Raw genomic sequence first — 27986 nt, 5'->3', positions numbered from 1 at the left:
CTCTCTGGGCCATCAGCTGTGTGCCAGCCACAGATCAGCAGGCCTGGTGGGAGGGAAGGTTCACTGACCTCTCATCCTTTCCCATCTCTGCCCCACCCCCAGCCCTCAGGATAGCCCTGAAAGGGGATGTGGAGTTCCCCACGCCCAGGAATGCTGTGTCCCCAGGCTCTCTATGCAGCTAGGAGCTGTGGCCACTGACAAATACATATACAAAAATGTGAGGACACTGCACCTTGGGAGTCCCTCCTGTCGTGACCTGTAGTACTGTGAGCTGAGTCCAGGCTGACCCCAGGCCTGCCCAAGACAGTCCTGAGCCCTCTTTCAAAGACTTGTCCCCATCTCCATTCTCCCAAGAAATTAGCCTCAGACACAGTATGTGTTTACAATTAAAGGACTAATTACAATTACGGTTAAATGATTAAATGACTAGTTCTTGAAAGTAGAACGGTTTTGCTTCAAAACCTTTCTATTCTGTACCTCCCTTACCATTAGTAAGCTGTGTGCATGTTGTAGGAAGGACTCTTGGCCATGTGTGAAGTGACCTTCTTAGTTCTGACCCTCTGGGAAGCGGTCATCACCACCGATGCCAGCTGGTCCAGGAGCCGTGAGAGTTGTTTCTAGCAGAAAGGGACAGCTTGAGAAAAGCCCAGCTTGTATTCTCTTGCATAATCCTCAGAACCTGTGTGGTCAGTGTCTCCGCTTCATGACATAGATGACAAGATATGTAACTTTCTCAAGCTCTCGTGGCCGGTAAGAGATGGACGCTGGGCTCAGATCTTGCTATTGAATAACTTACTTCAGCCCACATTAGCCACGCTGACTGCAAAGTATGGGCGACTCCAGAGGTGCCACACGGACCACAGTGACACAGACTTTACACTTATTCTTTTCCACATGATCAAGTCGGATCGGATGATTTGAGACTCAGGAGTTGGGGAAACTTGGGTCAGAGATAAACCTTATTGACAACAATCTGTCATATCTCAGCACCATAAAGCAGGACTCGAATGACATAGGATACAGTAGGATTTGTCTACAGGAGGAAGTTTTCCTCTCTCTTGTATCAGCAAACCCAAAGGCGAAATACTTCTGCTTTAAAGTGCTGACGTTAGGTGTTTTCCTTTATTTTGAACAATAAAGCTAAAAGGTGAGGCTAGTAATGCTGGTAGATTTCTTGTATGTGCCATACATGGCAGTGATTCTTACACACAGTGTATGTACAGCTGTATTATCTGTGCATCAGAAATAGCATCTTGCACCTAAGTGTAAATACACAATAAATATTTATCCAACATAGGAATGAGTCCAGGCAAGATGGGTCTGGGGAATTTGCTCATCTTGACCAAGGCTGTTAACAGCCTAAACTTGAAATGGTTCATTCAACAAGTATTTCTCAAGTACCTACTGTGTGCCAGGCCTCGTCTGGTTGCTGGGGATTCAGCAGGAAACAAAATAGACACAGACTCTGCCCTGGGGAATTCCTCTCTGGTGGAAAAACAGGCAAACTAAACGATGGTATTTACAGTAAGGATCGTGAGCCCCCCTGAAGTTTTGTGGCCCCATAATTTGCAGTAGGAATGATGCCTGCGGGCCTCCAGGGGGCCTGGGGGCAGGGAGCGGGCAGTCAGCACAGGCCTCGCAGGCCAGCTTCTCAGTCTGCCGGTGCCTGTGGTCCTAAATGGTGTTCGAGTTCCGCCTCCCCTCCCACCCTCCCCCCGCCCTGCCTCGTTCAAGAGGAAGGTAAGATTTTCTTTTTAAGGTCTCATGAACCGCTTTTATGATATTTTTCGGATATGTACATACTTTTTTTCTTAACGTCTTTATTGGAGTATAATTGCTTTACAGTGTTGTGTTAGATTCTGCTGTATAGCAAAGTGACTTGTAGTGAGGTGGATGGACTTATATCATGCAGAGCGAAGTAAGTCAGAAAGAGAAAAACACCGTATGCTAACGCATATGTATGGAATGTAAAAAAAATGGTTCTGAAGAACCTAGAGGCAGGACAGGAATAAAGACGCAGATGTAGAGAATGGACTTGAGGACACGGGGCAGGCTTAAGGGGAAGCTGGGACGAAGTGGGAGAGTGGCATGGACATATAGACACTACCAAACGAAAAATAGACAGCTAGTGGGAAGCAGCCGCGTAGCACAGGGAGATCAGCTCGGTGCTTTGTGACCGCCTGGAGGGGTGGGATAGGGAGGGTGGGAGGGAGACGCGAGAGGGAGGGGATATGGGGTATATGTACACATATAGGAAGGTAAGATTTTGCTGTTGTTATTGTTGTTAAACTGAAAATGCATTTAGGCCTATCACAAATGTGAATACAAATCAAAGTTAAGGGCATAGCCTCCAGATACACGAGTTGCTGGTGTTCTCCTAGAAGAGAGGAAGTTTAGGTAGATGGGTAGACAGACAGATGTACACGCAGGCCACCAGATAGAAGGTCCTGCGGCACTTTAAAAAGCCTTGCCTGATTTTGTATTAACCCTAAATCTTATTTTGTATTCACTTGTAAAGATAGTAGAGAGGCAAAGTTTTGCATTGCGCCAAAGCCGACCCCGCTTGTCCCGGTCTTCAGTTTCTGTGCCGGCAGGCAGCTCACGTTCTCAAGACCTGTCTCTTCCACATCGTGGAGGCTTTTCTGCGCAGAAACTAGGTGTCCTCCACACCCCAGCTGAACAGATGCTCTGTGTTACTTTCTTCCTACTAACCAAGAATTCTGTGTTTTTTGATAGTGTGATTAAGTTTTGTGTTCTGAGTGGCCACACGTCGAACGCTGGGAAGACACAACCTCCTTTCCCAGGGCCGGCCAGCGGCCCCACTAACCTCCTTCCCTTCTGGGCTGCGCCTGGCTGGCCTCACAGCTAACCGGAGCCTTTGTCTCGTGGCCTCTGTCCTCTTTGCATCTTCGCTGACCTGTTCCTTTGTTTCCATCTGCGTGTCCCGCGGCCAGCTGGGTGGGCAGCCCTCGGAGCACAGCGGCCACTTCAAGTCCAGCTCCCGCAGCTCCTCAAGAGGCAGCTCGGCGCGGGCCAGCCCAGTGGTGAGTGGGCCTCTCGCCCTTGCTGCTGTCCACTTCCTCCCTTCCCCCCCGCTTGGACCCTTCACTCCTCTGTCCCGTGAGAAGACCCCTCCACCTCCAAACGCCTGAACCAGGAGAAAGTAGGAAGGCTTTCCATGATTTATTTCAGGTCTAAGCAAAAGCAGGATTGGGGAGGATGCTTCCAAATTTAGAAAATGACTATTCAGTGAGCTCAGAATTGCACTGCTCAGTTTGCAAAGGACCATCTAGGAAGCTGCTGACAGCGCTGAAGAGATGGGGGTCTCACTGGGAGACGGGAACTTTGCGCAGTGCGGGAGAAATGTAGCCATGTGCCTGGCTGTGTTGTTTTTATGATTTAAAAATTTGAAGGCTCTTTTTGTATTTGTCCCAGTTAATTTATTTTTTTTTAATTGGGGTATAGTTGATTTACAGTGTTGTGTTAGTTTTAGATGTACAGCAAAGTGAATCAGTTATACATGTATCCACTCTTTTTTAGATTCTTTTTCCATATAGGCCATTACAGAGTATTGAGAAGAGTTCCCTGTGCTACACAGTAGGTCCTTATTAGTTAGCTATTTTATGTATAATAGTGTGTGTATGTCAGTCCCAATCTCCCAATTTACCCCTCCTACCCCTCCCCCTACTTCCTCCCTGGTAACCATAAGTTTGTTTTCTACATCTGTGACTCAATTTCTGTTTTGTAAGTAAGTTCATTTGTACCATTCTTTTAGATTGAAGGGTTCACTTTTTTTTTTTTTTTTTTTTTTCGGTACGCGGGCCTCTCAATGTTGCGGCCTCTCCCGTTGCGGAGCACAGGCTCCGGACGCGCAGGCCCAGCGGCCATGGCTCACGGGCCCAGCCGCTCCGCGGCATGTGGGATCTTCCCGGACCGGGGCACGGACCCGTGTCCCCTGCATCGGCAGGCAGACTCTCAACCACTGCGCCACCAGGGAAACCCCTGAAGGGTTCACTTTTAAACATTTCGTTTGGAACATTATCTGTTATTGGAGCCCAACAGTTTTTTAGGGTAAAGTATCGGCCTGCGGGTGCCACGGCATCCCTAGCTCTGTTCCATCCCCCACTGTCCCGTTGGTCCTCTGTTCAGTGCCTGTGAAACAAACGACAGAGCTGCTCTCCTGTTTGTCACCCGGCCTGAGATGACCCAAGTTCTGCTTCAGAAAGCAAGGGGTCCTGCTACCTAGTCTCCATCATTTAAGTCTCATTATTGTGTGTTTTTCCCGTGGTCCTTGGAATTTTAGACAGTTTCACCGCATCTGATGCTTTGTATGAGGCAACTGTATTGTTCTCTTGACCATAAGGGATTGGCAGGGCACATCTGCCTGGGGGACATTTGGGATGGGGGGCTGACACAATGACCAGGGAAGGACGTCCAGTGGACAGGGGCTGGGCCGTGTGCCGAGCGGTGTGCATGCCAGCCCTGCACCACGGGGGCTGCCACACCGAGGGCCAGGACCCCTCCTCATAGACCCTGGGCAGAAGAAGGCAAAGATGGGCGAGGTTGAACTTGGAGCTTGACTGTGGTTTGTAACTCACTTACACAACACCACAGTTAGACGCATCGATGTCTAAAATTCAGGAAGTGTTCCTGGTCATCAGAGAAGAGGCCATGGGGCTGAGTCGCCCACTTGCACACGTGCACCCATGGGGTGCTGCTGATTTGTTTTTAAAATTAGATGCAGCCTTTTAAAGCCAGGAGGCTTCACACCAAATGCAGACGTCTGCTTCTCCTGGCGACACAAACAAAGGAATGGATCCCTTTTGCAGACTGAGCCCGTATTGCTGAATCGGGGGCCTCAGTCTCCCCACGCCTGCCCTGCTTTCCCCGACTCCAAGGCCAAGGCCAGAGCCATTCGTCACTGGGCTTGCCCGGATGCTCTCCTGCTAGTAGAGAAATGTTCTCTCCGCCGTTTACACATCGAGGGTGAGAAAACAAAAGATAGATGAGGCAAGCGAGTATTAGAGCAGGAGAGCCTGTTTCCCTGTGGAATTGAAGGCTGCCCCCCTCGCCCCCCAGCAATGAGGGTAATAGGAGAAGCCGCTTCCTGACCGCACTGGGGTGGCGCAGGAAACGTGGGATGGCGGACACCCCACAAAGCCCGCTGCTTACTGCTCCAGCCAGGACCGGTCAAGCAGGGACGGTAAGATATCCAGCTGTTCCATATCACGTACGTTCAGTGTTCAAAACCTGGCGCGTCGCTTCTTCTGCACGTGGCAGACGGGACTGAAGCGCAGCGTTTGTGAGCTGAGGGATCCCTGCGCCGAGGTGGGCAGCCCCCGTCTGCGCGGGCCTGCCTGCCTGCCTCCGCCTTCAAGCCCTTGCTTGCGTGTTTCCGACGGAAGTCATCGGTGTTTTCCCATGATAGACCCGACGTGGAGAGCCGCCCGTTCTCAGGCATGATGCTCGCTCTCTGGCGCTCACTTTGGGGAACACGAAAGTTCACGGTCGTCAGAAGAAGGTGAGGCCTGACCCCTCCTGGGCTCCCTGCCTGGCGCAGCTCAGGCGAAGCAGGGAACTGTGCGCTCGTGATGGTCTGACGTCTTTGGGTTTATTCGGGCGTCAGAATGAAGTCTCAGCCTAGCAACACGTCTAGTTCCCCGGACGGAAGAGACTGAAAGCAGATATGAATTCCCCTGTCATCTGCTTCCTAAATCTGACAACAGTTTTTACTCCCACGAAATGGGTTTAGTGGACACAAGAGAGGTGAGCGTTCATCGTGCCCGTGTCCCTGGGGCCTGAGGACGAGAGGCGGGGGTCTCTTGGTAACTGGGGAGCCTGGCAAGACCTCCGCCACCGTCCCTTAGTCCCTGGAGAGCCCTGGGTTTGCAAGACTCCCAGGGGCTTGACTGGGCTGATTTTTCAGTTCATTACACACAGGTCATCAGTTCCGTCTCCTTTCTCCCCTGACTCAGCTGCTCATTGACAAAGGTCGGCTGACTCAGGCTGGCACGGTTAGTGAGCAGAGGTCAGCATCCGGGCACCTCACGCGGGTGTGGGGCGTCAGAGCTGAGGACGCCTCTGGGTGTGGCCCTCAGGAGGCAGAGACACCTGTGTGCCGCGCAGGGCACTTCCACGCAGTTATGGTGGCTCCTGGTCATCTGAAGGATAGAGCACAGGCAGCATTCCTGGCCTCTGCAGAGAGTCTGGAGGACAGAGCTGAGTGAGCCCTCTGCTCTGTGCTTCCAAACCGCAGTCCTCTTCCACGGAATCTGCCCCATTTCTCTTTTCTGAGCCTGCACAGTCACACCACTGGAAAGGGCTGGGAGTTTGCATTTTGGGCTTGCGAGACGAACAGTGTAAGTGGATGCATTTGGCCTTGTTGATTGGAAAGAGGCCAGGAAACTTGTGCTCAGACTCCCCTGGTCCTCCTGCCTGGGAGGGAGGCCTGCAGGGACAGGCGGTGCCCAGGGAGAGGCCCGTGGGGTGAGTGATCCTCCCCGCCTGGCTTCTCAGAAGGACGCAGAGCAGGAAGGGGGAGTTCCAAGACCCAGGTTAAGATGTCACAGCTCTCATTCCTGGCTGGGGACACCTGGCCAGGCACGTAGACTTCCTGAACTCCACCTGGAAAGACGAGTAATGATATGCTTGAGAAACAAAAACAAGAAAAGATTTGGGTTGATAACCTGCTTCTCCTGGGCGAGTTTTCCAGGGCTGTGAGTGTTGTCCACTATGGCTCGGGGAGAATGATCCCGCCTGGTGATCCATCAGGAATATGGTTCCAGGGGGTGGTACGGGTGAGGGCAGGGGGCAGGGGCCTCTCCGGGAGGAAGTAGGAGCCGGGGCAGGGGCAGCCCTGGGAGGCTCTGGGTGTGGGATGTAGGCTGGTGCCCCAGGGGACGGGCAAGTGGAGCATTGCCCAAGAACAAAAGTAACCAGAATGAGGGAAAATGATAGCTTGCCCCACTTTGAGAAAATAAAGGTACCTCAGCATCCAAAGACGCGAAGTGTGCCCCACCCCCTGGGTCCTCCAGCCTCGTGGGGAGCAGAGAGGGTGCCCGCCCCATCTCAGAAGGGCATACGCTATGGGACCTCATCTCATTTTTCACGTTCTGTAGCTGAGCCCTATTTTCTTCTCCAGAATCTTCCTGTTGAGGAAGTTGGGGTCCGTTCATTCAGCCAGTGTTTATCGAATGTTCTAGACACAGGGCTGCAGTGGTGAAGGAACACACCTGCTCCCCTCACAGACGTCAGCAAATGGGCGCAATACAGTATAGAACTCAGAGCACGGGCTCGAAGGAAAGAGGCAGGATGCTTCCAGGGAACTGGACTCGGGAGTCTGGGTGATCCAGGCCCGGAGAACAGCCCGGCAGAGGGCCTCGCCTGGAGGGCCCGACGCAGCTGTGTCACCCAGGCCTCAGAACCCAGCGAACCTGCCGGGTCACGGAAGCACCGGTCAGGGGTGTCCTGCGTGGCGCCCAGGTTCACGCGCCAGTGTGTTTTCAGAGAAGCATTGGTGGTGAACAGGAATCTCAGCCCCATCTGAGTTAGAAAAACAAAAGACTGTAATGACTCATGTTTTGTGTCGTGTGAAGAGGTGGAAGCAGGAACCAGGTGGAAAAACAGGTCTTGAATTATAAATACAAGAGTTCAAGGACCAGTCATTCAGGATGAGGTCAATATTATCGGATTTAAACCAGAAATTTCCATTCTAATGGTAGCCTCCACTGCTGTTTATATCTGAAGGAAAATTACCCTTAAAATGGGTGTTTTCTGAGCAGCGTTCAGTACTGTCAGTTGGTTTCTCGAGAGGGACCCCGTGATGACACTGCTTCCATGATCCCATTTCCCATCTGGGGCTTGGGGCACCATGAGGAAAAGTCCCTTTGTCCCTGGCCCCCTTGCTAGGGTCTTCCCACGCCCACCTACTGTACTCTGTCTCGAGGAAGGTGGGCAAGCCAGGTGGTGATATGGAAAACTTGGAATTTGAAACCTCACCAGACATTATATTTAAGTGAGCCTAAATAGTATGCTCATTTAGACACGATTTTAGAAGGTTGGAATTAACAAAATATTTAACGTGCTACGTTAAGCGTTTGTTTCTGAAAGGAAGAGTTGCCATAATTTAAAAGTTCACAGAATTTCTTTGGAAGTGACTACCTCCCGTAGATTTTAAAAGATACCTTTTTATACACTCCATTGTCATTATAAAATACTGGTTTGCATGTTTCATGAGGCTGTTACTGTAAAGTTTTCACACTGACCTAAAACGTTTAGTATTGCTCGGTAAACGAGAGTAAGAAGGCTGACAGGCTGCAAGGTCTGTGGTGCTGCCGCCCTTCCTCGGATAAGAAGGCGATGTCCACGAGGTCCTGTGGCTCGTCCCGGGTCCCGTGCTGCCGTGGGCTGCAGCGTGTTGGGACACGTGTGGTCCACGGCATGCCCTGGGTCACATCATGCAGCAGAAGCGACAGTGTTTAAAACCCTTCCATCTATTCTGTTTCTTTGTATATTATTTTCAGAGATAAAGTACTATGCTTTATGTCAAATTAAACTCACCGTCAGGGTTACTTATCTGTTCCTTTGTTAGGGGCAGTGAGGGGTGCCCTGCCTGACCAAGGCTCCCTGGGCCGGTCCCACTCCGTTCGACGCAGGCTGCCATCTAGTGGCATCTGGTGGGGCTGCAATGGCTCCATGCTGCTGCACGGCTTTTCTCCCTCCATCCCTCCCTTCCTCTTGCCTTGCCTTCCTTCTTTCCTTTCCTTCCTTCCTTCTGTTTTATTGAAATATAGTTGATTTACAATGTTGTGTTAATTTCTGCTGTACAGAAAAGTGATTGTTGTACATATATATATTCTTTTTCATATTCTTTTCCATTATGGTTTATCACAGGATATGAAATATAGTTCAGTTCCCTGCGCTATACAGTAGGACCTTGTTGTTTATCCAGTCGATATATAATAGTTTGCATCTGCTAATCCCAAACTCCCAATCCGTCCCTCCCCCAACCAAAACTGCACCACTTTCCATGGGGCTCCGCGTACTTCTTAGGTTGCAGGAAGGCCGGCAGATACACGTGTCCCTTGTCATTCAGAAAACAGACAAACGTCAGTCACCCTGATACTAAAATACAGATTGGAAACAACAGTCAAGCATAGATTGGCTATAACTCTCACTGAGAGCTTAATTTTTCCCTCCGTGGTCTCTACTTAAAAACATGTCCTGAATTTTCACATTCTGAGTTCGTTATCTATTTCAGAACAAAGGCTTTTTTCAAACTACTTTTAAACTAAAGAGAAAGCTATGGTTTTAGGGGTTTTTTCTCCCTTATTTGGTGTTTTGCAAATTACAAGAGCAGTGTGTGTGTTTATGGTGAAACAATGCAGAACAAAGCTATGCCAAAGGCCCCCAGGAAACCAGTGCTTTGGGGTCTGGTGTATAGTTCTCATCTTTCTCACAAGACATACTACAAAAAAGAAAGCAGGGTCCTCATTTTATGGGCATGGATATCTTTGTAGGTGAACATAGGATTTCTGGAGCTTCATTTCTCTAGGCAATATTTATCTGTTGCTGAGGAACAGGAAAGACACTATTTAAACTGCAGAGCAAAACAGCAACAGGCTTCTCACGGTAGCTTGATGGTCTGTTCAACTGAATCTTCCCTTTCCACCAACAGTTAAAATACCCTCTTTATTTTCATCTCATTAATATTTGTTCTGCAAACTAACTTATTCTAGGGAATAAAGGCCTTGTGTCCAGGAGATCTAATGAATGGATTCTGCAGCAGGGCAAGTGCTGGACAGTAACTTTTCCTTCGTTGTTTGAAATTTTCAGGAATATTTGTATTCCCAAGTGGAGAGGAGACCCACAGTTGAAATGCTAAAATCATCCTCATGACTCAGCACATCGGTCGGGGGGCTCCCTGGAGCTCTGCCAGGGAGGATGAGATAGAACCATCTCAGTTGTAGGCCATCTACAGATGTTCCAGAATATCTAGTTAGGCTGGTGTGACATGCACATCTGAAAAAATAAAAATATATAAGATTACACACGCTAAACGCACGTGCCAACAAATGGCAGGCGGTGTGCGACATGGTAGTGAGTGAGCTGTCTTTATCTAACAGGCTATGACTGCCACATCGAGTGTGAAAAAGGATGCACGTGGCCAAGAGTGTCTGGAAATCTCCTGTCCTTGGAGGCCAGCCGGCTGTGGCCCAGTGGAGAGGAGAGTCCTCTGGGCGGAGGCAACGCCAGAATCCAAAGCCCCACCCGCCCAGGGGCTTATTTAGCAAAAGCTGGGAGTGGGGCCAGCGCGGGTCATCCCGCTGGCCTGGGGCCTGCAGCTCCTTCACGCCCTCTCCTCAGGACAAGGAGACCGGTTAGCTGCGAGCAGAAAGTTCTTGCTGAAGACCCAGATGTGAGCTGGGTGCGTGAGAACAGATGCAGTGGATTTGGGAGCCAGACCCGGGGGCAAAATTGGATCTGTCAAGCAGAAGACCCTTGAGCTTGACTCTCCTGAGCTCAGAGCTGGTTTCAGAAGTTGCCTTCTTTTGAATTAATCAAGTATTTTGTACGATTCCATCTGATCCCCTTGGTCGGCTCATTAGCTCTCACGCTTTGCTGTGTCATTCTAGCGGTTACTTCAGGCATCCTGCCCTTGGAAAGCAGGTTTGAGGAGCGTGAAGGAGAGAAGGTGGCAGTCAGTGAGCCTTCTTGGTGGGGGACAGGATGGTGAGGATGTGGGCATCCAGCCCAGCACGGGCCCAGGGTGGGCAGAGGACAGGAAGTGCTCGTCTTTACAGGAAATCACCGCCATTACGGCATCCTGACCTGTGCTTAGCGCCTGCACCCACATGCCCCGTGCATGACGGCCATGTGGGCAGTTGACCTGTTCACGAGCCGCTCTGCGGTGGCCTTGGACCCAGACCCGTTAGGATTTGTCCACCTGCAGTCTGGGTGGTCTGTGGCGTACACAGTCAAGGGTGACTGCAGGGTCCCAGCTCACTCAGAGGTCTCCTGGATCAAAGGTGTGATCCCACCCGTCACGGGCATCTGCAGTTGACCCCCTGGCCATCAAATTTAAGAACCTCTGAGCTACAGGAGGTGGGGTTGGAGGCATGATGGGAGAATCCGGAGAGTCTGGAGACAACTTGGTGCAGGGTTCTCTCGCCCTCTGGGACCTTTCCCATGGACTTTCGGAAAGGAGCCCTCAATGTGCCAAAAAAAAAAAGAAGAAAAAAAAAAAAGAAGAGAAAGTTGGCCTTTCGTTGGATGCTAAGCAAAGAAAGAAATAGCACCAGTGCAGCCTCAGACTGTTGACCCCAACAGACCTTCTTCATAGGGCAGGGGTCTCCCATAGGGTTGAAGCAGATGTGCTGTCTTGGGGCTCCACAGGCTGCTGGGGGTCCCGCAGAGACGCCTGTTTGCAGGAGGGAAAAGAGAGGATTCAGAGACAGTCCAAACAGGAAAGATTTTGAAAAGCCAAATTCTTGGGGTCCCCCTTTTCACCCAGCACATTCTCCTGTACCGTCACCCACCCCCAGCCAGCTCCCCACATCTGGGTGTCTGTCGCAAAATGTTTACACTAGAATTTTCACGTTGACTCAGTTACTCAGAAGCAGTGGAAAAGCTGCAGTTGTGGCTCCACTGCTTTCTCTTGCTTTGGAGGCCAAGTTTAGTGATAGTCAAAATTAAAACTGTGTGGTTGCATCTTCCGGCCCCCAGAACGCTGGTCATATTCTCACGTTCCGATCATAGTAATTGTGGTGGGTGAATGAGGCTGGTGCCTGTCCTGTCCCACACTGTGTCCTGCACACATGTAGAAGCTGGTCAAGTCATCCTGTTCAGTTCATTCACAAATCATCTTCCTGTGGAAGTTGTGAAAGTTGAAATACCACACGGTGAAATTCAACCAGGCTCACCGAGCTGCCCGTGGGCCACCGCTGTGACACCAGCGTATCCGAGAGTCTCATGGTAAAGGAGTGTTTAAAATCACAAAGGGGGGAAGATCCCACATGCCGCGGAGCGGGCCCGTGAGCCATGGCCGCCGAGCCTGCGCGTCCGGAGCCTGTGCTCCGCAACGGGAGAGGCCACAACAGTGAGAGGCCCACGTGATGCAAAAAATAAAAAAATAAAATCACCAAGGAAGCTGATGCTTTATTTTATCTTACCCCCTAAATCCAGATTCTCCGTTTAATGCTTTTAAGTATTTAATATTTATCCATTTTCCTCTCCAGGTTGAAGAGAGACCAGAAAAAGACTTCACGGAGAAGGTAAGGAATTCCTGTAGCGCTTTATGTTGTGTCATCTATAAACCACGAGGGTCCCGAAATTTATGGATGAAACTAACAAGAAAATATATTGCTTGATCTTTAATAAAGAATTCCACCATGGAGTGAACAGGACTAGTGGGTGGCTCGCCAGGCAACACACAACCTTTGGGGTCCCCGGGGGGGGGTGGTCACTTCCAGTGTGCATGTTAAACCTGCAGAACGGTGAAGGAATTCACGATGGGCCCAGCCATGGAGCTTACGGTTACTCCAGACAAACCCTGAGCATCCATGAGGCCCCTCGAGATGAACCTCGTTTTCTTGCTCACCGTAAACCCACCAAAGATATTGCAATTTGGAACCTGAATTCAAGGAAAGGTACCATCCTAGTAGACTGAGAAATAATCTTGGTTTGGGCTGAAATCCCATTTGCTCTTGCCACTTTGCAGGGGTCTCGTGGGCTGCCTGGCCTGTCTGCAGCCACACTGGCCTCCCTGGGTGGGACTTCCTCTCGAAGGGGCAGCGGGGACACCTCCATCTCCATTGACACTGAGGCCTCCATTAGGGAAATCAAGGTAAGGCCCTCTACTTACGCGTGACCTAGAGAAACCTTCTGTGAAAATCAGTCTTCAAGTAAAGTAGGATTTAATTTGTGAAGTTCCAGCTCTTTCTTCTCCGTCTGGTCTCCCCTCCATCCCATTAAGCTTGGTGTTCTAGTAACAGTAGGGCCCGGCCCGGTTCTGGTTCCCGCAGGGAGCCGCCGCCCCTGACTTCCCCGCCCCGGTAGGGCCAGCACACCTGCGCTGGGATCCCTCAGCTCCCCGGGCACACCTGGGCGAGACCCCTCACCACGCTGCCCTGAGGTGCTCAGCCATCTCTGTACACAGGGCAGGAGTGGACATTCCGCCCACAGCACTGGAAGGTGCTGGACACATTACTCGCTGCCCCCGACAGTACCACCCTGCCCTTCGCGCATCCCCGCCCTCTGCCTGCAGCGTGCCCTTCCTTTCCCTTTGTCATATGCGTAATATGCCTTCAGTAGACCCCTTCGTGGTACTTTAGTGATTTTTCCTTCTCCCACTGGTCTGTGGACACTGTTCTCTGTTACACCCTCAACACTGAGTGTGTGACAGAGAAATGGGCCTCTGCTTGTTAAAGTAACTAGGGACGTTGCATCTGAAAAGGACACTGTGCAGAGGGAAGGCTGAGTCACCAGACCTCGTGTCCTCTGGAGAGAGCACGAAGGGCAGGGAGGCTCTTCCGGGTCAGATTTGGCTTCATTTACGGAAGAGCTTTCTAGTAATGAAAACTGGTGAAAGGGAACCAGCTTCCATTGGTGCTACCTGAACAGATGGATGGCATTTGCCAAGGAGGCCAGAGAAGAGCTTAAGCATCAGGGCCGGTGGGACTAGGTCCCCCTGCAGACGCCTTCCAACGCTTGTGCTTTATAAGAACAATGTTTTGACTTCTGTTCCTGAAATGTCCCTCCCTGTGTGGTCCCTCGGCCTCCTGCAGCGCTTTGGTCATCCTTTCCCGCCTTGAAGTGGAGTTGGCTGCAGTCATAATCTGCGTCTGGTCTTGGGGTTGTGAGCATGATTCAGTCGTTCAGTAAGGATTTATTGCAACTCCAGCTCACGCCAGACACCAGCCCCTGGGAATGTGGCGGTGAACGAGACGGGAAAGTAGAGTCCTTGGGCTCTGTAAGGGCAGGGACAAGGCTTTGCTGATTTCTGTCTTCAGCATCTTACTGTATGTAGCACAGAGCAGAACTCAAAAGAGCTTGAATGAACTGTTAAGCATGAGTAAGTTAACCTGTTCCATTTTCAGAAGCTCATTTTATAAAACTGCGTAAAAATATATGAAGCCACATACCTTTGATAAAATTGTGTGAAAATACCATATGAGATACACCTACATTTTCATCTTTGTAGTGTTGAAATTCATCTTATTTTCCTTTTAACACTTAAAAAAGTTAAACGAAGATTGCTGCTCCGACTACTCAAATAAGGAAACCGCCCAGAACTAGAAAAGAATCAGAGAATCGCCTCTCCCTCCTTGTGGTCTCTGTCCATTTTTCCCTTTGACATCATTTGCCTTTTTTTGCCATTTCCCCCAGGAGCTCAATGAGTTAAAGGACCAGATTCAGGATGTAGAAGGCAAATACATGCAGGGATTGAAAGAGATGAAGGTACCGGCTTACGGAAGTGTGGACTCACGATATTAACCCAGCTTAACTTTAAAAAATCCTACAGAAGACATTCAGACTGCATGCTCGCTCTAAAGAGGCCCCAGACTGTAGACCTCAAAGTGGCAGGAATGCTAGTAGCACGGTGTGTGTGCTCAGGGTTTTCCCAAAGGCAGCTTTGAAACCAGGACTCGAAAATTGTAACTCCTCATTAGCAAATGTTACTAACATGTTTCCTGGTGCATGTCTTGGACTCACCTCCCCACCACACCTGGCTTAAAACCAGTTTCTCATTTCCCACAGAAGCATACCCTACACTTGAAGAAGGGTTTTTGGTTTTCTTCACTTTCCGCGGTCCTTACATACAAGGAGGGCTTCAACTTAATTTGCTTCTCAAAACACCTGATGTCTCCCGATAAGGAAGTTCTGTTGCTGTGCTTTTGAAACACACAAATTATTTGCATACTGCGCCATTTTACTAACCGAAGCAATGTCTGAATGTGTACCTTCTTGGATTTATTTGAGTAAATACACGGTACTCGTAGCAAGTGGAATTACTGCATTGTGCCGACCAGGAAACTGAGCTGCCAGGCTCCCTGAAGCGAGGTGGGACGTCAGGGACTTTATTCTCTGGCTTCACAGGGCAGCTCGGGCAGCTCGTGAGTCTAGCAAGAGGTGGTAACTCTGTTCCTTCCTTTTCAGCTCCTGAGAAAGTACCCCCAAACCAGTCTGAGTTCGGTATCCCAGGGGCACCAAATCACATGACTAATTAATCCGTTTCCTATTTGTCACCGGGGGGGAAATTAAGATTCTGGCTTTCAACCCCTACTGGAGTTGGAGAGAGAGCCATGGAAGCAGCGCAGGGATCACTGGTCCCACCTGAAATCCTTGCCCTGGTTTGCAAGTGCAGGCGAGAGCAGCGCTGGTCTCCACAGAGCCTCCTGGTAGCACCTGACACACGCCCGACCCGCCAGTGCCCGCCTTTCTGTAGCTCAGGGTCCTTTGCACCTGGGATTCTGCTCTGTGTTCTCCCAGAGTCGTCTCCCTCTGGTCTGTGCTCCGGGATCCACACGCTGCTGTCCTCTGTGGCCTGCCCTGCCGGTGTGTGAGCCCCGGGGTTGAGGGGGGCATGTTTACTTTGCAGGCCTCTTTCCCCGGTTGTCTTTTCAAAGGAATGAGCGTTGTCTCTCCAGGACCTACCCAGTGAGGCCTGTGTACCTTGTTGAGTTTTCCTATGGGTTGAACATGTGAACTTCCACTTAAGCCTTTCCTGGGTCATAAGCCCCAGTGGGGACAGTGGGCTGCTGGCGGCAGGTGTTCTACTCCCCCCCCCCACCCCCGGCACTGGCTCTGTCCCAGGTTCTGGTCACGTGTCTTGAGTGGTTACTTCAGACGCCTGTACAGCGGGCTACAGAATCAGATTCCCACAGCCAGGGCTCTGCTGCCTCTGTGACCAGAGCCCCTGCCACCCAGCGTCCCCCTTGTCCTGATGACTGTAAGTTATCTTCACCCCTACACACAGTTCATAACTAATTTCCTGAGTCATGAGAATCGGAGCAAATTGAAAAGGGAGACTTTTGGGGCATTTCAAATTGCCGTGTGTTTCTTCTTCTGATTCATTTGCTCTAAGAAATAAAGTCTAAATTTAGGGCTGCGTTTTTGGAGGTTTTGTTAAAAATACTGAACTAATCTGTGTTTTTGTTTCCTTACTACAATTTCGAAAACATGACCTATTTTCTGCAGGATTCACTAGCAGAAGTTGAAGAAAAATATAAGAAGGCCATGGTTTCCAACGCTCAGCTAGACAATGAGAAGACAAACTTTATGTACCAGGTCGATACGCTAAAGGACATGATGCTGGAGCTTGAAGAGCAGCTGGCTGAGTCCAGGCGGCAGTACGAGGAGAAAACCAAAGTACGTGCTAGTGCGAGAAAGAAGCGTGGAGTGTATGTATATGTAAACGCTATATGTAAGGACGGGAGAATATATAGATATATAAACGGTGTATGTAAGGATGATAGAATATGTATATAAATGATACATGTAAGAATGGGAGAATATACATGTAAATGGTATATGTAAGAATGGGAGAATATATAGAATATATATATACACAGGCATATGTATATGAATGGTATATGTAATTATAGTAGACTACATATATAAATGGTATGTATAAGGGTGGGAGCATATACATACGGTATAGGTAAGAATGGTAGAATATGTGTGTGTGTGTATGTATATATATTTGGTATATGGTATCTACATGTTATACATGTGTATGTATATATTTGCGTGTGTGTGTTTTTTTAAAAAACAATAGTTCTCCACTTGCCCTGGAAGCCCAAACATATAAGAATAAGAATACCATGCTCTTTGCTGAGGGACTTGCAATATTCGTATGCACAATTTCAATATGTAAACTAGAGACAATTTTACTAGGAGGACATTTGTGTGTTTTGCATATAAGGTAAAATCATAACCATGAAAAAACCTGCCTACGAAAGACCCAGCATGCTTGGACAAAGCACAGTTAGATGCTTCAAGATTTAGCTGTTAATATACATTTCTTCATTCTTATTTTGTTATCCCAACACCAGAGAGAAATAGTTGCAAGTATCAAGGATTTTAAGAAAATTATATTCATTTGTTTTCTGCTGATTGGGAAAAGACATGGTTCCTCCACTTGAGAATTAAAAACCTTCATTAACCTCAGAAAAGGGTAGAATCTTATTTGGGCTTTCATGAAGAACCACTGGAATTAATATGTTAACTTATGTTATCAACAAAAAGCATGAGCATATGTTGAAATTAATGACAGTAGGCTGATTTGGCGAAGGCTGGGCTTAGCTGTTCTTTGTGAGTCAGCAAGGAATACTTGTTTTTCATATTTTAAGGAATTAGCTGGTTTGTCAAATCCTAGAATATTATCCAATTTTTCAGAGTTGCTGAGATAAATAGAAAATTTAATTTGTGAGTGTCATTATCTTTTTATTTCTAACTAGCTATATCCTCTAAATCCCAAGGGTTAAAGCCAAATACCATAACAACTCAAGGGCCTCCTTCTTTCACTACTGTAGTTGAGTTAGAAGCTAAAGAAGAATTTTGTCCATGAAGTTCCTGGTAACTGAACTCTGAAACAAAGGAGAAACTTTTCATGAGACCTGATGTCATGAAAGCTTTCTTTGAAACTAATTCATAATTTAGGAGCAGAGAGCGTATTCTGAACCCACTTGGGTGGAACAGTACTGTAATGCCTTCTACATACTCCTAGAATGCCCTCATTTAGGCATCAGGAAGTAGACCAAGAAGCCCCAAATCTAATTCCAGAGAAATGGGGTGATCCTGGAATGTTGACCCAAGGTGGGGACCATGGGCGAAACAAAGCCCGACAGACATGTCTTTGTCACAGCTAGGAGGGTCCAGTCACCCCCAGACTTCAGAAAGTGGGTGAGCACATGATGCCAGGGTGAGCTAAGGTCAAATCCCTTCTGAAATAACCGGGAACGAATCGAGGGAAGGTGTTCCCTGCTGTTCCCTAAACTGTTGGCAGCTAGGTGGGTACCACACCATCGTTAGGGACTGTGCTGCTGTGCTGAGCTGAGTGGGAGATCAGAGGAGTGTGTTGCCCGGATGCAGGGATGAGTCTCATGCAGGGAAGGGTTGGACTGGGGGAGCGGCTTTGTGCTGACAAGGGCTTTGCTTCCCCCGCCTGTTTCTGTTTTGTCTCTGAGGTACAGAGCTGGCCGCCTACTGTTAGTGAGATAAACTTGCCAAGGTAGACCATCCCTTTTTGCCCCAAAGAGTATTCATCGGCATATTTCAAACTCAGGGATGATTTTATTACCACTCTTTGCAAAGCTGCCTCTTCCAGGCCCTCAGCAGACAGCCTGGGGGGCCTTCCCAGGGCACGGCTTACCTGTAAAGAAATCGGGTCATACTGTCAGCTGTGGCAACTCCTCAGGTTAATTTATTTTTTTTAATTTTTGAATTTTATTTTATTTATTTTTTATACAGCAGGTTCTTATTAGTCCTCCATTTTATACATATTAGTGTACACATGTCAATCGCAATCTCCTGGTTCATCCCACACCACACACACACACACACCCCCCGCCCGTTTCCCCCCTTGTTGTCCATATGTTTGTCCTCAGGTTAATTTTACAGTAGATTGTAGGGGTGTCTTCTAGAAAATCCAGAGAAACTGGTTCATGTTGTTAAAAAGGCCTTGAGGGCTTCCCTGGTGGCACAGTGGTTAAGAATCTGCCTGCCAATGCAGGGGACACGGGTTCGAGCCCTGGGGCGGGAAGATCCCACACGTAGCAGAGCAACTAAGCCCGTGCGCCACAACTACTGAGCCTGCGCTCTACAGCCCGCGAGCCACAACTACTGAGCCCCCGTGCCACAACTACTGAGCCTGCGCACCTAGAGCCCGTGCTCTGAAACAAGGGAAGCCACCACAATGAGAAGCCCGCGCACCGCAACGAAGAGTAGCCCCTGCTCGCCACAACTAGAGAAAGCCCGTGCGCAGCAACGAAGACCCAGCACAGCCAAAAATAACAACAAAAAAAATAAATAAATTTATTTTTAAAAAAGGCCTTGAAAATTGTGATGACATGGTAACAGGTAATTTGTTCCAGGTAAAGGTAAATCATAAGAACGTGAACTAGAGCGACAGAAAAATGTGATTCCACTGGAACTTGAACGCTTTTCTCCTCCTTCATAGGAATTTGAAAGGGAAAAGCATGCCCACAGTATCCTCCAGTTTCAGTTTGCTGAGGTGAAAGAGGCCCTGAAGCAAAGAGAAGAAATGCTTGAGGTGAGTAGTTTTTCCTGTTTTTCTTTTCTGATCTTTTTTTCCTTTGTGTGTGACTTAGGAGCATCTTGCTGGGTCATTACTAAAGCTACCAGTTTTCTTGAAAATTGAGTTTAGGGGAATTCTCTATGCCTCGTTTGAGGAGACAGTTCCTTTTATCAGTGAAGATTCTCATTCTTTGGTGGTTTTGTGTTTGTTTGAGGAGGTGTGGCAGACCGAACAGTGCCCCCCAAGATGCCCATGTCCTAACCCCTGGAACTGTGACTATGTCACCTTACTCAGACAAAGGGACTTTGCGGTTGTGATTAAGTTAAGGACCTTGTGATGGGAGATTATCCTGTATCATCTGCATGGACCCAGAGTGATCCAAAGAGTCCTTGCAAGAAGGAGGCAGGGAAGTCAAAGGCAGCATAGGAGATGTGACCGTGGGGGCAGAGGTCAGAGCCACGTGAGGAAGGGGCCACAGACCAAGGACTGTGGGCACATCTAGGAGCTAAAAAATGGTGGAAATAGATTCTCCCCTGCCCCGAGCCTCCAGAAAAGAGCCCAGGCCTGCCCATGCCTTGGGGACACCATAAGGCTCATTTTGAACTTCTGAGCGCCAGAACTGTAAGAAAATAAGCTTGCGTTGTTCTAAGCCACTGAATTTGTGGTGATTTGTTACAGCGACAAAAAGAAACTAATGCAGACTTGACTTTTTACTTTTTTAATTTGGTTAGAACTCTAGTGCCTGTAAGTGAGAAGTTCACTCCAGCTGGTTTTCTTCCTACTCTTGGAGCTGGGGAAAAGGACAAGGATAAAGTCCCTGCATCCCGAGAACGAACTCGGGATCAGTGAGAAAAAATGGTGCCGGGACCTCCAAGGGCGCTTGCTGGCTCAGGGGTTGTCTACACTGCAGAGTTGCTTCCCGTTTAACCCTGTATCTGCTTTCTTTCTATCTGTTCCTATTCTTCAGGAAATCCGACAGCTACAGCAGAAACAGGCGAGTTATATCAGGGAGATTTCTGATCTTCAGGAAACAATAGAATGGAAAGACAAAAAGATAGGGGTAGGATTCTCAAGTCTTTGAAATCGGTTCAAGTGGGCAGTCTGCTTAGCAAATTGAATGCTTTCAGAATCTTTGGTTTGCAAAAAGGCTTGTATGAGTTTGCATGTGACCCCCGTGGGACACAAAACGAATAAAAGAGAGACTACATGAACTTACCCAAATTGACATTAACTCCAAATTGGAAGTGGACTTCCAGTGTGGAGATTCTCCTTTGGTCAGCATTCCCGGGCTCCCTGCCTGCCCGTGAGCAGCCGGCGGCACAGAGATCAGAGGAGTGAGGAACCCGCTGGGCGGGTCCATGCATGGAGGCTCAGACCTCCTGGAATTCCCTGTCCCGTGTTGCCTGGGCTTTTTCTCCAAGGGCTTTGAGGAAGCTGCAAGGTGGCAGGTGCTGTGCCTCACGCATGCCCACCTTGAGCCTCCCCAGGGAGATGTCAGCCCCTCTCGCTCCACAGGGAAAGAAGAGGCAGCCCATCTGCATTTAGAAGTGACGAGTAGGGAGCAAAGAACGCTTACTAAAGTGACAGCTGTGCTCCGCGATGCCAGATGGCTTCCCAAACACGGCGACTCACTCCCCACGGCTCTGATAGCAATCTCTAGATGTTGAAGCGAACGTCAGCGCCTTTACAGCGTGAAGCTGCACCTTGCCTTCACTCTGATACGCTCACCGATGCTCATTTAAGATCTCGTGTGCATGTCTGTGTGTGCGTTGTGTTTGCCTCGGGACCACTTTACGTTTATCTGTGACAACAAACACCGAGAGTCAACGTACAAAAATAGTCTAAATTACTAAAATAGTTGTCACTGGGGGGTTGTAAACGTTTCTTCTTTTCCTTTATTTATCCCTCATTTAAATGGGTGCATGGCTTCTGTTGCTTCTCCAACTATGCCGTGAAACCGCAGACTAAGCCAGGAGAGGGTGTAAAAAAGAAAGCATCCTTCAGAACGTTAATGTCTTTCAGGGAGCATGCACAGTGACATTTCTTGGCTGGCATAAGCTAAGTGCAGAGCTTAACACTGCATTGTGTTTATATCTTTAAGCATAGTCTATCGAATGCCCTGCCGGTGTTAGCGTTTTACATAGTAGAAGCCCCCTTCCTAGTCCTGCTTCTGAAGTCATCTGCTCACCTGTGTGAATCTTCTCTCTCTTTGCTCCGCTACACACTCAGGCATTAGAGAGGCAGAAAGAGTTCTTTGATTCCATAAGGAGTGAACGAGACGATCTTAGAGAAGAAGTAGTCGTGCTGAAAGAGGAGTTAAAGGTATGAAGCCAAAGTACAGTTTTTAAAAATCCAGGCGACAACAGCAAATTCCAGGATTCTCAAGGATGAATGTGTGTGGATAGTGGTGTTCATTGATTTTATGTCGTTGATTTTAGTTCTGTTAATAAAATCAAATCGTAGGTTAACTGACCCCCAAAGAGACATGTGAAGTCAGTGTAGATTCCGTGGGGTGTGCCGATGGTCTTTAGATGTTTATAGGCATATCTGATCTTGGAAGCAACTCTGATTTCCAAGAATTTTTTTGATAGGGTGTCTAAATTTTTTCTCAAACTCACCAGTAAATTCTCCAGGACATTACTCCAAGTTAGAGAGTGTATTTCTTTCTTATATTAAAGTCTCGAACATAAGAACCCCTGTAGCTGGACAGTGGCGTGGCTGACGCTAGTTAGACTTGGAGACCCCGTGGATGGTAGGAAAGTGCTGTCTGGGCTATGTCAAGGGGTCTTCAGCTGCTGGCTGGAAACTGAGTAAAATAAACCAACGGGCAGCAGCGGGGGTCAGAGCTCTGGGTGGACTCTCGGCACCATAGAAGGTGGTGTTGAGTCTAGGGGGTATGGCCACGGGCTGGCACGTGCATCGCCAATGGAAACATCCACGCCAGCTACTTATAATGAAGGGTCAAGGCCAGAGCAGTAAGCCAGCAGGGAACAGGCTTAGAGCTCAGATTCGCAGTGCTGCTTCTAGCCAGGGTGTGAGTACAGGGCTGGGAATTCCTCCAAGCAGAAGAGAAAGAGCTATGGGCGGCAGGAGGGGGTAAGGGAGGGGGCGATCCCGGGTGAGGGGGGCATCCTGGCGTTGTGAAGCGTTGCCGGGTTTAAAGTGTTTTGCTGTGTAGTGAGCACGAATTGTATTTCTTTCGACTCTAACAAACCTTCCATCCAAGTTTGATCATTCCTCTCAGAACACATACATATTTCTTTATCTCTATCCTTTTAAAGAACACAGCCGGGGTTTTAGAGGTAAAGACCACTCTGTAGTGGTTTGCTTGATGCTCCGCTTTCTGGCAGGCTACAGTGAAAGAGGAGATGCCCAAGGAAGGTGTTTTGTCACCAGCACACTGAGACGTGGATGGGAACATGTAAGGAAGGACCCTTGGAGGAAGACATCCCAGATCAGTGTGTGTTGATAGAATATTTACAGGGGTGCAGCCTAGCGCTCCTCTGTCTCTGTAGAGTTTTCCTCTGCTTAGGAAAAAATTAGGCTTTTTTAAAATTATCATTTATAAAATAAAGTTTAACCTAATATCACTTAGTGAGTGTTACGATGAGCCTGTTTTTATTCCCAGAAACATGGAATAATCCTAAATTCAGAAGTAGCTACCAATGGAGAGACTTCAGACCCTCTAAATAATGTTGGCTACCAAGGTTCCACAAAGATGACAAAGGAAGAGTTAAATGCCCTCCAGGCAACAGGGGATGGGACGCTAGGTAAGTACTTGTTTTCCTTTGATCCTCGTGTCTTCCAGTCAGCACTGGTTCACCTTCCATGCATTGGCAGAGTTGACGTAATCATCACTGATCGATTAACAATCACCCAGCATGCCCTTCGTTCTGTCACTTCATGGGAACTTCCTTGTCAAACGATGCCATCACCCACGTGTGTTGTCTGGCATGTACCTCTGTTCAGTGCTCACCACCGATGGCTTAAGACTACGTTTCTTTTGCTTCTCAAAGCTGCCAGCGAGACTGTGAATACAAGGAAAATAATCTCAAAATTAAGTGACCGTGTTGACGGTTCTGTTGTATTTGTTTTTCTTCAGTTATGTGCCAAACACGGCGTTGTGACTTATTCTGTTACAGAATTGTCAAAAGATCAGAATAGCAGAGCTGTAAAGTAAGTTAGTTGACTGTATTTGCAAGCCAGTGCTGCAAATCCCGTGCACCATTAAGCGTTTTGAGAGTCTGAAGTGCCTGTGGACAGCAGATGGACAAGTAGCCCTGGGTGTAGGTGAGATGGACGGGGAGCCCTGGGTGGTGAGTGTGGTCATTGCGGAGGGCTTTCCTTACCAGCAAGAGTCTGAAAACGTCTGCCCCTTTGTCAGAGGTGATGTTCCTTTGTATGTCACATTTTTGCTTCTGAAAGAATGTAAATTGGGAAACCCAATATATTGTAGGAATATTTTACACAGTTTTCAAATATCTGAAAAGATTCACCATTAATATTTGTCGTAATATACTTGGCTTTGGGATAAACCTTCTGCGTGTGGTGGGCCGCCTGAAGTTGTAGCCAGCAAATAAGGCCTCGCTCGCAACCATTTCCAGCTTTTCATAGTGAGGCTGGGATAAGGTCAGGGACCATGGCTGTAGTTTCCACTTGGAAGGTTCTTCATGGACATGAAGAAACCTGTAGGCCCCAGCTTCCCAGGACTGGCTTTCCGGGAAGGTGCCTCATTACCCTTATGACTATTCAAGAACCACAGCTCTTTTCATTGTGTCAGAGTTGCTGAGGGAAGATAAACTGATGAATGTCCATCCTACCTTTATGTTCCCTACCTGAGCAGCTAGAATTTATCATGCTGCTCTTGTTCAAATATACATCTTATAAATCCTTGATAACTGTTGTGTAATGAACACTTAAAGAACTAGAAACGTCAGTTTTGTAAGGGGTCTCCATGTGTTTTGTTTTTGTTTTTGTTTTTTGCGGTACGCGGGTCTCTCACCGCTGTGGCCTCTCCCGTTGCGGAGCACAGGCTCCGGACGCGCAGGCTCAGCGGCCATGGCTCATGGGCCCAGCCGCTCCGCGGCATGTGGGATCTCCCTGGACCGGGGCACGAACCCGCGTCCCCTGCATCAGCAGGCGGACTCTCAACCACTGCGCCACCAGGGAAGCCCTGGATGTTTCTTTTAAAAATTATGTGAAAGCTGCTCTCAGAGCTGCGTGATATTCAGTGCAGTTTGACAGCTGGAAAAGTAGGAGTGGTCCCCGTGTGCATCCAGAAATGAGAATGGGGACCACGAACCTTCCGTCCTTCTGAATCCCCTCATCTTGGAGAGTTTGGCTGCCTGATCCAGAGCTCTTTCTTATTTGTTAAAACTTAACTTCACCTTTGAAAGTCAGTTCACCCCAGGTGGCACCAGCAGCCACTCTTGCCTTTGACATGGTGGCAGTGGCCTCCGCTGATCCAACGTTTGCTAACGCGATGGCTGCTTTGCCGCACAGAACTGGCAAAGGCTTCTGTCCGTGTGCTTCTCTGATGGCTCTCTCTCTTTAGGAGCGGGGTTGGCTGGGAAAGAGAACATGTGTTTACATTGTAATATATGTTGTGTGGTCAACCACATCATGGGGTCCCTTCAATTTTCTCAATGGTCTTTTAGGAAGAGCCAATGAAGTGGAGGTGAAAGATGAAATGGTGGAGAATGAGGGGAAAAGAGAAATCTTGCAGAACACTGAGCAAAGACAGCACAAAGAGGACCCAGGAAAGGACTGTGTGGACACAGAGGTGTTACATCCTGGTGACAATGCCGAGGACCAGAAAACCTCTGAAGACAGTGCCCCCTCCCCAGGAACGTTAGTAAATTCTGAGAACGAGGAACAGGTTCAAAGCCAGATTCTGGAGGACACTTCCTTCTTTGAAAGCACACAGCAGGTTGAGTCAAGTGAGGTCATAAACAGTGAACTAGATGGTGAAATCCCAGGTCCTGGGATTGGGCAGGGCAGCAGTTATGCCTTGGATACCAAAAACCAAAGTAAAGAATCTGCAGAAGAGTGGGAAAAAGAAAAACAGGAAGATTTTGAAACCAACGTGGAAGAGATTAGCGTAGAACCACGTCAGGAATGTGCTCCTTTGCAAGTATCTGAAGTTGGAAGGGAGAGCAGTGCAGACACTGGGGAGCAGAGTGGGAACCCCACAGAGGCTGTGCCGGAGGCAGGGCTCACTGGGTTGGGGGAGCAGGTGGGCACAGTAGCCTCAAGTCCTCCAAGGGGTATCGATGACACAGTGAGTCACCGTGAAAAGTGTGAGGTAGATGCTCCGGAAGGCTTGGACCCAAGCTCAGGGCATGATTTAGAGAAAGAACTCACCAACCAGGAAGTAGCTGAGCCCAAGGAGGTCCCAATTCAGAGCACAGAGGTAGGTGGGGAGAACAATGAAGGGGAGGGTAAAGGAAGAAAAGTAAGGGATGAGAAACCAATCAAGCTGGAAGTCCAAGCCATTCCTTGTTCTCCAGAAGCCAGAAGCAGCCCTCAGGAGGCGACAGGTCCAAGTAAGGTAGATGCTGAAAGTGAATCCCTAGATATGAAAGAGCCCGATGAGGAAAAGAATGACCAACAGGGAGAGGCGCCGGATTCGTCACCCAAGAAAACAAAGAGCAAGAAAAAGAAAAACAAGAAGAAAAAATCACCAGCGCCTGTAGAAACCAAAGATGTTCAGAAAGAGTTAACATTTCAAAACCCAGATTTAAGTGAAGTGAAAGAAGAGCAGGTAGAACTTACTGACAAAAAGCCAGTTGTAGAAGCGCAAAATGAGGTCACTAAAAACCCAAAACAGGACGCTGCGGTAGGAAGCAGTAAAAACGCCGATGGTCCAGAAAATCCTAAAACTGAGTTGGATGGAGGACTTCACCAAGACGATTTTGGTGTAAACACTAGGACAAGGAAAGCAGTAGCTGATGGAGACACATTGGGTTTTGAAGATAATACAGTTCAGTCATCAGGCACCAGTGCCAGTAATAAAGAATCAGAGGAAGGTGCTAGAAAAGATGATGCTGAGGAAGACGGCACCGCTCCCAGCCGTCCTCCAGGTCCAGACAATGAGGAAGTGCCAGGCAGCGCCCTGCTCCAAGACGAAGGTCCCTCGAAGAACATTAACGATGCCTGTCAAACAAAAGGCACAGGAGAGCATGTGACATCAGAAAATCGAGGTCACACAGTCAGGAAGGTTTCAGACAGCGTTAGTCTAGAAAATGATGACGTGGCACCAGCAGGCGAGGTGGGGGACTTTAATTCAGAAAGCAAGGAAGAGACGACAGGTGGACACGGGAAGGGCAGAAACAAAGAGGACTGTACCTTGTCGTAGGTTGAGGCGGGGTCTTAGGGGGAGACCAGGACTGCACAGCAAGTCCAACTGTGAGAGACTCCACCGGTGAGACACAGAAAATGTTCTAGATTGGTATAGGCGCACCGAATGACAATCCACCAAGTTATCTAATCCTTGAAGCTATAGACTGTTACCTGTAGCTTTCTATTTCATCACTAAGGTTATCACCCAGATGAGAAGGACACTTCTGTTATTGGAGTTAGTTCTAATGGAGAGCATTCCGAGAGCATCGAACAATAATGTACACTGTTTTATTTCTGCTTAAAATCAGCCTCAAAATATTTAGCTTTGGCCTTAAGCTGATATGAATGTGCATATTCTTGACCAAATGTATCAATATCTAATTGAAGCGACCAAATAGTATCCTGAGATTTCCACATTATGAGTATGATTTAAATGAAGGTGTCTCATTTAAATGTATGTGCTTTCATATTTGATCTTGATAATGTATAATGTAACCTGTATGGTATTTTATTTAAAAAGTACGTAAACGGCCAGACAGCACATAGGTCACTGAGTGATGAGATTTGCATGTTAGGACAATAATTAATCATGTTAGGGATAGCACATAAACATCTTACAGCACTAGGGATAGCTTACTTGCTTTTACCTCATATAAGTATTTTACCCCAGACCAATACTTTTAGATCTCATTCTTGAGGATACCTGAATTTATTTTGTAGGAGATTTTGACTTCATGACAATTATGTACCAAAGTCATTTTATGCAAAGACTTCTTTTTTTTTTTTTTATTCTTTTCTGGAAGAGATACATGTTGTAATTGCATTTCCTACTGCAGTATTTGGCTAGGGAGAATCATTTCTAACATTTATTTTTTTAACCTTAAAATTACTTCTCTTTGTATCTGTCTAATCATTATTCAGTAGAGCAAGACAAAAGGATGCTATACTTGTGCAAACTTCTGATTAGACTCTAACGGGATATTTTAAATAGTTGAATCACTTGGTATCTGGTATAAATATTTTCATTTGTTGTTTTTCGGTATATTCTTAACAGAAATTTCTTGTTTTGATCTTCCTGAACAAGATATATATTTTCTATATAAAGAAACATTTTAAAAATAATTGTAAAGTTAAATAAAAAACCATTATAGAATATTAAAATGACAGGGGACTGTACAGTTTGAATGCTGTTGACACTTTATGAGATCATATGACTTCGTATTATTGTTACAAGATATAATTGAGTGCAAAAATGACCGATACCTCAACAAAATCTGAAATAAAAACATTTTATAATTTTACAAGCCTGTGATCACTCTTGTGCTACTTGAATTCTGACTGTGGCTACATAATATCATCTTTAATCTACTTTTATCTGCTTCTGGGT

General features: G+C 47.8%; 1 protein-coding gene across 15 annotated transcripts in view; it reads left to right on the top strand.

The window, feature by feature from the left end:
- Positions 1-27986, top strand: part of LRRFIP1 (LRR binding FLII interacting protein 1) — a 94158-nt gene that overhangs the window by 55061 nt on the left and 11111 nt on the right. For 4 of the 15 annotated variants that reach the window (XM_089916158.1, XM_089916152.1, XM_089916153.1 and 1 more), the window contains 8 exons: positions 2955-3044; positions 12237-12272; positions 12719-12844; positions 16198-16368; positions 19181-19273; positions 21488-21580; positions 22887-23028; positions 24916-27903. In XM_089916158.1, the coding sequence (XP_089772284.1) occupies positions 2955-3044; positions 12237-12272; positions 12719-12844; positions 16198-16368; positions 19181-19273; positions 21488-21580; positions 22887-23028; positions 24916-26615 (2451 nt within the window). In that variant the 3' untranslated portion in view covers positions 26616-27903. Of the gene's footprint in view, positions 1-2954; positions 3045-12236; positions 12273-12718; positions 12845-14385; positions 14458-16197; positions 16369-19180; positions 19274-20225; positions 20319-21487; positions 21581-22886; positions 23029-24915; positions 27904-27986 lie in introns of those variants that run through there. The other 11 variants (XM_089916154.1, XM_089916159.1, XM_089916161.1 and 8 more) reach the window with 8 other exon arrangements.

This window comes from Delphinapterus leucas, chromosome 8 (assembly GCF_059928025.1).
Source record: "Delphinapterus leucas isolate spDelLeu-1000000601 "Yukka" chromosome 8, BTC_Dleu_Yukka2, whole genome shotgun sequence".
In the NCBI taxonomy this organism is placed as follows: Eukaryota; Metazoa; Chordata; class Mammalia; order Artiodactyla; family Monodontidae; genus Delphinapterus; species Delphinapterus leucas.
Note: the sequence above shows the minus strand (reverse complement) of the source record. Positions and strands in the feature narration are given on the sequence as shown.